The sequence below is a fragment of the Aplidium turbinatum genome, chromosome 8, assembly GCF_918807975.1.
Source record: "Aplidium turbinatum chromosome 8, kaAplTurb1.1, whole genome shotgun sequence".
In the NCBI taxonomy this organism is placed as follows: domain Eukaryota; kingdom Metazoa; phylum Chordata; class Ascidiacea; order Aplousobranchia; family Polyclinidae; genus Aplidium; species Aplidium turbinatum.
The window spans coordinates 24,116,679-24,129,554 of record NC_137479.1 but is presented as its reverse complement, the minus strand read 5'-3'; the positions used below and the strand labels follow the sequence as shown (position 1 = coordinate 24,129,554).

General features: G+C 38.7%; 1 protein-coding gene across 1 annotated transcript; it reads right to left on the bottom strand.

Annotated features, from left to right (window-relative positions):
• Nucleotides 1-10,745: 10,745 nt before the first annotated feature.
• Nucleotides 10,746-11,952, bottom strand: LOC145775753 (uncharacterized). The gene has a single exon (XM_082587114.1). The coding sequence runs from the start codon at nucleotides 11,858-11,860 to the stop codon at nucleotides 11,162-11,164; it is 699 nt and encodes a 232-aa protein (XP_082443240.1). The 5' UTR covers nucleotides 11,861-11,952; the 3' UTR covers nucleotides 10,746-11,161.
• Nucleotides 11,953-12,876: the final 924 nt, after the last annotated feature.

Genomic DNA, 12,876 nt, shown 5'->3' with positions numbered 1-12,876 from the left:
ACGAGGGTCTCCTCTAGAAAATTTAGATCGAATTTGATGCGTTGAGAGCATTTCGAACACAAATTATGAGAAATTGAAACTCTATAACTTAAAAACCTTCAACAATGCTGTTGTTTAACAAAGGGAGAGATGAGGAGCTGATATGCCCTTGCCATGTCAAGTTGAAGCCTGAACAACCTAGCCGCATTTATAGTTGAGACTGAAGGTTGCACTCTTGATTGTTTCACGGCAATTTAAAAATTGACCTCGGAAAGATAATAACAGGTAGCCTAATTCTGTCTTCCCAATATTGATACAAACATTGAGGTTATAGATTTACTGTATAACCAGAGTCACTATATACATATATATAACCAGAGTCACTATATGTATATAGTGGCTCTGGTATAACTTCGAGGTTTTATTCATCTGACAAGTTTTGAATTGTTACAAAGAGCAATGAGGAAAGGTTATGCATACATTCAAGATAATGAGCAACAAAAGTGGGGGCCAGGTCAGAACACTGGGTTATGCTTATGCTTCACCTCCCGTAGAATTGCCACTAGGCCTATAGGCTAGGTAATAGGTATCGATTGTAAATTTTTATTTTGGACCAGCGAAACACTACAATTTGTACAATAGAATGGCAGTTAAACATAGTTAAATGACGACCAAAAGATATAGTCCTCTTTTAAAACGTGTCATGCACGGTCGCTGCATCAGACAAAAAAAGAAACTAACAATAACAGAAACAACTATTTCTGTGGACTTCACAAATAAAACGAAAATAAAAAGCTACTTTGCCGGTACGGGTAATACTAACAGGTGTCGTACCTTTGACTACAACACAAAGTCAAGTTTACGGTTTCTATTGTTGGCAAATCGATTTATGACGGAGTTTGTGTCAATTAAAATGTCCCGATGCTGGTATAGTAAGGCCAATCCATTCAGTCTTTCCTCGCCGATGTTGTTCCTCAGCCAGGTTTTCAACGACCGAAGAGATGAAAAGCTTCTTTCGGCTGATGCTACGCTGACTGGCAAGGTTAATAATATTTTTAGAAGAGAGTCTACGATTGTTTACACATTTTCATCACACGGTTATAAAGCTTCTTCCGCAGTCATCGGTAAGACTGCAGCAGTCGCCGGAACAGTTATGTTTTCCCACTTCTCCTTCCATAGTTGGATCTCTGAATTTAGAGCAGATTCCACACTATATATATGACGTAACAAGCCTTTGTAGGCATTGCAAATGACTTTTGTCAATGCTATCGGGTCGGTACTTGAGCAATTTCGTGGTAGCAATGATGTTAGGTGTCAAGATGCTAAAGTCTCATTGAAAAAAATTGAGCTTTGCTGTTTCTAGATGCAATTTCAAGGTAGAATCAGTGGCCTAGCAGCCACCTAGCGGTTCTGGCTCTGCGCCAGGGGCGGCCGGCTGCAAGGGGGCGGCAAAATGAGGCTGCACAGCACGAGAAACGAGTTAATTAATTATAATGTATCTCATATTATTCTAGAAGCGATTCAATATTTTTCTTTTCCTTTTTATGTTTTTGGCAGGCTCATACTTAAACTTACTTGCAGAAAAAAGGACTGCTGCTAGCGCAATGCTCTAACTAACAAGATGAAAGCGTTTGTCAACTTTTTAGTGGAAGAACGAGATAATCTGGTTAAAGGTTCTGTGGATGCAGCAATCACAAAATGCACAGAGCTAGAGATTCCAGTTGAAGATCGGAGAGTTCGCAGAATAAAGAGAATGCCTGGCGAACACGCAGAAGATGCTGGCGTTAGTGTTGTTGGAGAAGTAAGACGATGCATGTTTCAAGCTTTGGGCAGATTTAAACTTGAAGCTGAAACTAGGTTTACCGGCATACGCCACTTGAATGATATGTTTGGATTTTTGAATCCTCACGCGCTGCTGCAAAGCGAAAGTCACAATGGATTCACCAACGCTTTTAAAAGCACTTATGACGACGGAGTGGACTTTTTGGAGTTAGCTGTGGAAATTGACAGATTTAAGAGACTGGTGCGAAGCAGTGAAACCACGTTTGATCGTAATGCAACAGCGTTTGATGTTTTACAGTGGTTAGCTGAATCACACCTACTTGATTCGACACCATATTTGTGCTTGTGTCTGAAACTTTATCTCACCATTGGTGTCTCAATTGCGAGCTGTGAGAGGAGTTTCTCAAAGCTCAAAATGATAAAGTCGTGTTTACGTTCTACCATGAATGATGATTGGCTATCAGCTCTATCGATTCTTTTTATAGAAAGAGACTACGTTCAAAAACTTGATTTTGAAGATATTATCGCTGATTTTGTTTCGGCGAAGGCTCGAAAAGTTCAATTTTGAGGCGGCTATTTATCTTTTATTTGCCTAATAGCCTACATTTGTTGTCCATTTTTTGTCTTTTATTTTTGGCCTTAACGCTGAGACAATGAGGCTTTTTTCTCAAGCAATATAGAACTTCTGAGACGCGGCACATTATTTGTAATTATTTTTATTGAAAAGATTGCTTGAACATGAAACTATTTCAAAATTTGCTGTAGTCTACTTAGGGCGGCATTTTCAACGAAAGCCAGGGGCGGCAGCATATGCTCCTACGCCACTGGGTAGAATTTCAATGGTTTTAGTTCCACGTCTGACCGTCAAAGTTGCCAATAACCTGCTCTGTCAACCAACTTATCTAGGCTAAGGGATTTATCGCCATGCTCTACAGTGCCGGCAAAAAGTTTAGAAACTTTTTAAATTTTAGTAATTTCGTTCGGTAATTAGACTCTGCTACAAAATAATAGCCTTATAACTTACTATGTTATTATTATAGCCTGCCCTAGCCTAACCTAATCTTTGAACATGGCGAAAGACTTATTCAGCATTGCTTTCGATATGTTGTTATCCAAATTGTATACATATAAATGAAGAATAAAGCTACTTTCTTGGGTTTTAGGGGGGCGATCGCCCCAATCGCCCCCCTCTGGATCCGCCCCTGGACAGGTCCCACATTGATGAAAATCTTTCTATAGGCTACCAACATGTAAGAGCAGAATAAGAAAAAGAGAAGAGAGAAAATACATGGTTGGTTAATTTTAAATCTTTATCTTCGGACTGACAAAACCTTGACAGATTATTTCTGGTAGTTTCACATACTTGTAGAAGCTATTACCGTTAGAGGGTCTGTTTTCCCCGCCTTCCCCATAATTGTTTAGATTTGAAAGCAGGTGACAATAAGCCAGGTCAATGTAGGGCCTAGGCTATTTTCGTCCAGTGCTAGTGAACTATAGCTTTCATAAATTCTGTTTGGGACATTTAAGAGTGACATAGTCAGCAGTTGGTTCCTCCGTGCTGCATTTACTGGTTGTTGAAGTGCTGCATGTCAATTGACAGTGTTGTAGCCTACCTTTTTTTTTTTTAATTGACGGAAGTGATAGCGCCGTCAACTATTTTGCCGATTTTAAGCGTCAAGCGCTATGCGTCATTTTTTATCTCGTTTCACAATGTATTTTGGCCAGCGCGACTCAACCGAATTACCGGCTTTCGCGTTGGTTGGAATAGCCTACAAGCGGAAGAAGTTCGCCAAATGGTGATCACTCATATTGTGAGCAGTAGGCTATCGAGAACAATGGATCAGACAGAGAAAGCGAAAAATCAATGAATGTCATCGCGGAGGTTGAAGATACTTTATTTCAAGAGCTCTATGCCCCTGAAAAGAGCGATTTTGTTGCAGTGGACCTCGTTAAAAGGTTTATATAATTATGGTAAACCATTACAGCACGCTTGGAACAGTGATACCTTTCCGAGTGAACGTTTTCAAGGCTTGTTTTTGAAATACAACACACCAATACCATCCAGCGCTGCTGTGGAACTTTATGCGTCCCAAACACAGCAGATTGTCAGACAAACGTTTTGAAATGCTTGTGTTTCTACAAGGAAATAAATAATAGGCTAAGCAGCTAATTACAATACAGTCTCAAAACATAATACCTGCTCTTTATTCATAGCTATTGTTAGTCTAAACTTGGTGGAAATACTTCCGTTTTGTGAGACCCTGGCTAAAATAGCGCTGACGCTGAATCCGTCAATTTCTTTAAGAGCTGACGCAGTGCTTTACGCGGTAAAGTTTTTAGGCAATTCGCGCTGACGCCGTCAATTTAGTTGTTGACGCGTACAACACTGTCAATTGATTCTTTCACTAGGTGCTGCCGAATAAAAGGTTACTCTACAAATGCATTCCTCTAACGTTTATCTCAAGAGGAAGAGTTGAACTAACGTTGCATCTGGTCGTTTTTTCAGCAATTGAGTGTCAAAACCTCATCCACTTCAGCCATCGTGTCGGACAAAATTGGTAGAAAATATATAAGACCCTTCTGATGATCCGTTTGAGGTGAAACAGGCTGTTAAGAATTCAGATAGTAATAACTATATTTGATTTAAACATTTTCTGTATTCTTCTCTGAAACAACAACATTGAAAGTTTTTTTTTTATATTTGAAGATAAAGAAAACTAAAATTACCAATTTTAAGAGATGGACAAACTGGATTTCTTTGCTCCAGAAACATTTTCGGAACACAAGATTATCATGTGTAGGTTAATCACGCTATCACAGTTAGAGCTTTGGTTTGCAAAGCGCTCTGCATGCTGCTACCTAGCCTAGGCTAATGTTATTGTTGTACAGACTATTTAATTGATTGTTCAAGTGTTCACACAGATGGAATCATACAGGGACTATAGGTTGTCGACTTTTCGTTCTCGAACAACCGATAAACAACCGTATTAAATGTTTATCATCGACTTGACTGAGGGTTGGCTGCTTGACTCGAAGACCGTCATGGTCACTTCGCAGCTTCCCGTTGTGATTTACTTACTTCAAAGATGCAGTGTACATTTGTTATTTTTCTTTGTTTCAATTGTGTTCGTTAAGCGTGCTGCATCATTTAATGATTTTGCTGTTATAATATTGCACAACAACATAAACCAATCAATAATCGCATTGGCTCAAGTCGAATTGAAAATCGAATTATTTCAGTTTGAGAAACGTAATCTTTTACTTTTAAACTTATTTTACAAATTTTGTATGTCTTGATAGGCCTACCGTGTTAAAAAGTTTATGATGAAAGACTATCTTCCATCCCATCATCCAAATCTTCCATCCTTGAGATTTTCCATCTTCCATCCCAAAATCGGCCTTCCATTCCATCTTAACTTTCAATTCATTTCATCTACTGAACAGAATTGACGCTATCAGGCTCTACCGATAATGAATTTATGTTGATGAAATTTCAGTCTGTGCAATGAAGTTGATAATGCCACAGAATTTGTTTAATTTACGATTAAACATCTACGGAAGCAGGGCGGCGCGTCCATTAGCTGAATAAATGAACAAATCAGCTGAACAAATTCTTCAACAGTAAAATCTTTGTTTACTTCACGCACAAATACTGCCAGCTCAGTTGTAGGCCTATCTGTCGTTGTCTGTGCTCTCATCTATCGCCATTGAGAAGAACTATAAATCTGCAACAACTTTTTTTGCTAGACTTTACGTTCTCAGATACCGTATATGTATTTTTTTTTGTCGAGCTACGGTTCTTGCTGAAAGACTTATATCTGAAAAATAGTTTATTTTTTTCTCTAGACATGTGCTCTCAATAACGTCCATCATTATACGCCCCGATAGCTCAGTTGGTTAGCGCGTGGCTTCTGGAACGAAGAAGCTTCAAGATCAAGCGGGGCTGGTTCGACTCTCGGGATGTGATCTTGAGCAATGTACGTGAAGGACTGCTCTCCATTCAGCGGAATCGAATGGATGGAATAATTCCCCGGCAACAAGACTTCAACAATCGGAAACTTCACTCCGTCAATCTCGGTGACTGGGCCTGCGTCATTGATTCAAAGCCTTTACAAGTACTGGTATGTGAAACCGCCAGGATTAAGTTCTGCAAGAAGCTTTCCCATTCCGAGGATAAAAATTCAATCCATCATATATTTTTTTCCCAAATTCTCCATCAGTATACGATTTCCTTATCTTTTGCTATTAATTGTGCTACCTTGCAGTTAGTGAAAGAATTTTCTGATTCATTGGTTTTTTTTTGTGACAGAAATTTGCTTTTTTCAGCTATTTTTGAGTGGATTAACTTTGCCGTTACTTGCTTGACCCATTAACTTGGAAATAATAATATGTGTTGTGTCATAAAGGCGCTTTATGCTCAATTCTTTGTTTGCAGAAACACAAACGCTGCAAATCAAAGACGTGTGCCTAGCGAAATGATTAATGAAAAAATACTTGTTTTCCCATTCGATTATAATATACCACTGGCCAGGCCATATAATACTATAATTTGTAACGGGGTTGCGGGCCGGATGATTTTCCTTGGCGGGCTGTAGATTGCTGACCCCTGCTTTAGGAGATACGAAATGAGAAAGTTGCACTGATGGCTTGAAACTGTTGAGATCCTGTACAATCATATTGTAATTGCTACTGTCAAGAGCGGTTGAGAGGACAACCTGGCTGCCCACTGCCCAGCAATAAGCATAATTTCGGGCTTTCTCTAAAAAAATACATCTCTAAAAAAATTAGAGGAAAATATAGGTGTAGGCCTGTTGATTAATAAGGAAGGCCATCGCACCTGTTGGAGTGGAACAATGGGACGTTTATTAAAAGAAATCTTGGGCTTTTCAAAAAGCTTCAGAGTACCTGAAACGATCTCGGGCCCTGATTCAAAAATACTTAGGCCTACTGAACCACCCATGCCAACACTAGCAACTCCAACCCACCGCCACCGAGCCTTGTTAGAATGACCATGCTTCCGCGTTCTACATGGCAGAACTGATAACGAATCAAAAGTAAACTTTGTGTTAAAAGAATAGTGTGTAAATTTTGATTAGCATTTAATTTTGAACTGCTATTCACTACCAATTTAATCCACAGCAATTTGATTTACCAAAGCCCAAAAAATTCACCCCTTTTATTGTTTAGCGTATAACACTAAAATGTTGACCAATGGGGCACCGAACTTGAAACTTGCCCAAAGTGCGAAATAACCTTGCGCTGGCTGTGTAAAGCTACATAGGCCAATCTCTAGCGATGTAGCCTACCAAATCTCATAACAGAGGGTGGTGGTTACGTTGCGCGAAAAAAAAAAAAAAAGGTTACTGGTTTGCTGAGGGGTTTCGGTGATCGCAATTTTAAGGACTTAGATTTCGCTTTGTCATGCAATCTAAACGTTTCAAAATAATATTTGTATATTAAACAGTTAAAGTTTGTTGTAGTTTGGATAGAAATTTCGGTTTCATTGATAAACAGCTTTAACGTAAATAGTTTAAGACAGGGGACTTCGCATGCCAAAGCAGTTTTTATGACGCAAGATCTGCTTATCAAATCAGCTTTATTTGTGTGATGAAGAGAGTTAAGTAAGCAGATCAATGAAAAGCAATACAATATGGCGGATTGTGATAATCATTTTTGTAATGCTTTAAGTCGACAAGGGTGATTTGTCTTGCTGTACACGAGCGCTGCGACCGCATACTTTCACTACGGTACACAAACACACATTTGGCCTATAGCAGGACAGTCCTGATAATGATGTTAGCAGAAACTGTAATCCGGATGAAACGGTGCAGAGGTACTGTAGACGGAATGTTACACACGGGCGGCCAAGAAAATCCTTGTTATCTGCGGCGTCTACATCTTCATAGGCGCCATCTTTATATTATCGCTTGTTATGATTACAATTAACATCTTCAGTAAATTTCATTACAAGGATAGCTTAATACATTCCAACAAGGAAAACAGGCGCTGTCATCAATGCAGTAAATCAGCCATTGACCTGAATGATCGAGTTTGGTATTTAAATTGCTTCAGCAGTTGAGTCCCTCATTTGTCAAATTATCGTAAGCAAACTACTGAATTTGAATATCGTATGATGTCATTATTTCGCCATTCTTCACTCTCATTCTTTATAACGTCAACTTTGACGTTTTCCACCATCCTTTCCCCGGAGATGCCATAACTTTTGAATAGCCGTAACCTAACGTAATCGTTTTGACATTTTGATCAGTATTGCCAGATGGAAATTTTTGTCTATTTTTGATAAAATTCTAAAGTCGTAGGAGACAGAAATTTGAAATTATAGAAATTTCTTGACCCCATAAAACTGAAACGGGCTTCGAGACCGACCTCCAAATAAGGAGACATTTTTGTTTTAGATCAAGTTCGGCTTGGTAAAAGTTTAGCAACGAATAATGCTCCATTTCAAATTTGTTGCAGCGTTGTAAATATAGTCTATGTATAAATGTATATAATGCTGTTTATTTAATAGATGTATCACATGGCGACCTATATACACAAGCCCTGACAACAAGCAAGCTTCACATTTGGCAGGAGCACAATCTACCACGCTTGATAGCAGTCAGAATCGTTAATGGAAGTTCGTAATTTGAGTAATAGAATTGATAAATATAGTCTTTGCGTAGCCTATACTATGTGTAATTTAGACTGCTTTTGTACTACCATTATCATGTAAGTGGATTTTGGTAGCCTACTTATACTGGGAATCCAAAGAGCATCTTGCAACATTGGAAACAAGAAAAGATTTACCGTTTTTGTGTACTAGCCTAAAACCAGGAATTTTGCAGTGATTTGACATTCAGCGATCACAATTCAGCCATTCGGTTTCTCGTAACTATCACTTTAAAGAGAATAAATACATTTAGTCTAGAGTTTGAAATCAAAATTACAGTGGCCTCCAGTCATGACTACAGGTTCGCACCTTGGCTGTGTGTATGCAATAGGTCGCTATGATGGTCTATTACTTACAGGGTTAATACTGTACCTTCAGGACGTCCGATCAATGTTAAATAAGTAGCAGAAGCAAAATTACATTGTTTTACGGTCAGTGGAAATTGTGGTTAACAAAAGTTTGCTTGTATTTGTAGCTCAAACTGTTGTCTTACAAGCTACACTATAAATAGATTGCCAAACTATAAATTAAAGCTTAATCTTCCCAAAGAAGTTGATGAAACCGTTCTTAAAGAAGAGTAATTGCCTGCAAATGCGATAGAAAAATGCAAAAGATCTTAAGAAGCTTTTCTCGTTTTAAATCGCACACGAGAACTGTTGTGCATATGCTGCTTGTATTGAGCCAGAATACTGCAACGTTTCTTCTGACACACGCAAAAAAATTAAGCAAATCTAACAGATAATATCAAAATTGCTACATTACGTTATTGGATTTAGGTAGTTTGCCATAAACTTGTGCACCAGCAACAAGAAACTAATCAAGCTACGCTCATTGCTTGCAACAAATGATTTTTCAAGTTTTTTTTATTTTTTATTCTTATTCGTTAAAGGATTAGGTTGCTTATTCGCGGATTGAAAAAGCTTCTTTGTGACAGTTTCACAAACATATTAACACTTAAACTCCCAGATTTTATTGCTTTAGAGAGCTCAGTGAAGGTTTGTTTAACCACAGTAGACCAAAAAATGTTTTCCTGAAGGCAAACAAACTGTTATTATTTTTGTTGTTATTTTGAGCGAAGATGTTAGTAGCGTGGCTGGAAGGTTTCCACATAAAAACCAACGTTAAAATCGTTGAGATACCTGTAGGCCTATTTAAAATTTTATATATTTTTTAACGATTTTTCGAAATGTTACACGCTATCGAGTTCCAAAGTCTGATTTGAGTCCTTGCATTACCGTACCTAAATTGTTGTAAAAAATATTTGTAATAATTGAAAAAACAAAATCCAATATAGCCTATAGTATTTCCCGATTATTCTTTTTAAGTGAAATAAACCTGACAGTTGAATTTAAAATTGTATCACTTATCGGCCTGACATTTGTCGTAAATATGTATTGTTTGTAGGACAAGAAAAGGCTTTACAAAAACCAAAAATTCACCAAGTAGGCGGCTTTTACGTTGGAAAGCTTTCGTTATCTAGTTTTAAATTTACTTGGGCAACGCAGCAGTCACTCTTCGAAAGCTATTTTGCTTCAGATTTTTAACCACTGGCCTACTTTTTTTTAAAGCGAGAATTCAAATTATATTTTCGATTCGACCGGAATAGACGTGAACCGCCTTTGTTAACAAGAAATCCAACAACCAACTCCGATAGGCCTGTAACGTAATGGCTAGATTGCGATTGTGCGATATTGCCAGCAAAATCAGATAATCTAATGTCAAGATTTTAGGCTAATTTCTTCTTTGGGGTCATTTCTTCAACCGAATAAGGCAACTTGGTTCTGCTACGTAGTTGCAATGTGAAAGTGATCAACTTTTGTGCTTAAAACTACAAAGTTTCGCCTGTCTACATTTTCGCTGACTCAGCGTAACTAAACATTCATTTCATTAAAATCGAAAAGTTTTCTCTGATCATTAGCCAAATGTCATTTAGATGGCGCCGAGTCTTAGCGGGATAACTTAAGTAAGAAGTGCCATTGCACAGCGAAAATATTCGTGACCCGGTTGTCGCCAAGACCACATCAATAACAACAGCGCTTACTCGATTAGTCTATTTTTTTAATGAATGTCGTTCATACGTAAGAGGTGTTTGCACGTGTTCAATTTCAGTCAGCAAATCAGACCTTTTTTGACATTGATTCAGCGTCTGCGTACGTTCAAGCAATATGAAAAAAGGATTTATTTGGTAACTTGGATCAAAAGCTCCAAGCAAACAATTCTTCACCTTTTTGCATTGATTCAACCTCTTGTGATGTTCAATCATATTAGAAGATGAACTTTTGATCGCTTCCTTCACAAGAACAACTCAACAAACTATCGTTTCAAAATATAATTTAATTCAATTTTGTTGAAAAAATACTCAATTACCTTGAGAAGCGCTGCGCAAATAATTCGAAAGTAAAACAACAGCGAGATTCTAATTCGCATAAAATATTCAAACTGTTACTGAAGATACACAAGTGAAAATTATTCAAATTTCTACGCATTGTGAGAAAACTTTACTCTGGCGGCACGAAGGTTTCTTTTGCTTTCGTGAATGATTCGCACATTTTCAATGTAATTTTTTCAAGCAAATGTGAACAAAATAAACATAATAAATATACGGCAACACTGCTCGCCACCAGACCTCATTGTCATCATTTGTCACTTCATCACTACGTCACCGCTTCAACTCCGTCAGCGTCTGCGTCTTCATATTCTATTCAGTATTCCAGGACTTTTAGCTCTATCTTATTTCTTTGTCGAGCGCGTTGTCGATGTGGAGTTGGATAATGCTGTAAGTCTCGGGGGCTCGGGGTCTATTAAGGGCACTCCTTCGCTGAGGCGTTCCAAATCGGGGACAGCAATGCAAGTGCATCCTTTCACTCTTTTCATGCGCTTTGTTATAAACCTTGGACGCTTTCGATTCTTGGTTCTTTTGCAGCGCATGCGCACTGAGATCCACTCTTCAGACTTTGGTTTACAGAATGAACAGGACCGAAAATAGTCGGGAACTATCTCAGCGTTATCGTCGATCGTGACGTCTTTCGGGATATAGAACGAGTTACATTGTCCATAGCAAAACTGGTTGATTATCACAGCATGGCATCCACTACTTGTACGTACATGCTGGCGTACGGGCTGAGATTTACACCAGTCTCTCTTCAAGTATCGACGTTCTGTGACTATTCTCGCCTTTTCGGAAGTCTTCAAAATGCTTTGATTCTTTCTTGCTTTGTGACGTCTTCCTTCTTTTCTTCTTGAACTTCTCCCCTCTTGAACTTCCGTGGCGCTCGTTGTTGTAGCTTCTTCCTGCTCAGTTCGTTTTTCGGGGGACTTGCTTCTTCTTCGACCTCCTTTGCCTCTATTTCTTCCTTCGGAAACCACAGTCAAGAGAGTCACAATGATGATTACAGCGATGAAAAGCGCTTTTAGGTTCAGCTTCCACATTATTCTGAGATGCTGCAAAGCTCGTCTGCTTTATAAGTTTGTTGCGATGTCAGAATCGTTTCTTACGTTTGCTATTATTTTTTCATTCACAAAGTACCTGAAAAACATATAAAGATATCTTTAAAAAATTGCTGGATTTTGAAACAACATTATCAAATATTTTATTACTCATGATATACAATATTTCGATAAGCAAATTTTAGGCTTAAATTTCATTGTTTTCATGACAACACGCTGCACTCCGTCATACTTAAGAAAAAAAGCTATCTCCCTGCTCTGGTCGATCATTACCAGCCGGCTAGTTGTGGCGAAATAATCAGGTTTAGCCAAAGCGCTTCTATTTAGTTGATTTTCTCTTTCTTCCTTCAATGGTCGTCTTCGATCATGTTCCCACAAACTTTTTTTGCAGGAAAAGTGACGCGCGTCATTACGTCGCTGGAAAAACAAACGAATAATGAAGGCTGAGACACGCGTCGCACTGACAGGCGACCTCGTCCGTTCCTGTCGCCAGTCTTCTTGACTAAACCCATTCAGACTAACAAGTAATGCCCGCGATCATTATTATCAAACAATGGGGATGTTTAGAAAATCTGTTTTGCTAATTTGACAGCGGTTAGGTCGCGGCTAGGATACACTAGCCAGTACAGCTGCTGGAACTTGTAAAGCACCAACAGAGATGCCGCCTCTTTTGTTATTTTAGTTTGATTTTCCGAAAGTTTGTTTGAGGTTTAGCTTTGTATTTCGTTGGTTTATTTAAGTACTTCGTCCACGTGCCCGCCAATCACAGCAGCAGCCACAATGCTGGTAATTAGGCGGGGATTAGGCTCGAGCGAAAGTGAATTTTGATAGTTTTGTCGAAGGACTATCCCCGCCCTTGCCGGCACCGATTGTCCGATTGAGTTGGCGCCGCAAAACACGAATCCGGCGACTGTGAGACTGCGATGAAGCCATGAAGTTGAATTTAACGATCTTTCTTGCGTTGGTTCGTCGCTGTCCGGACACTTGATCCTTAGTAA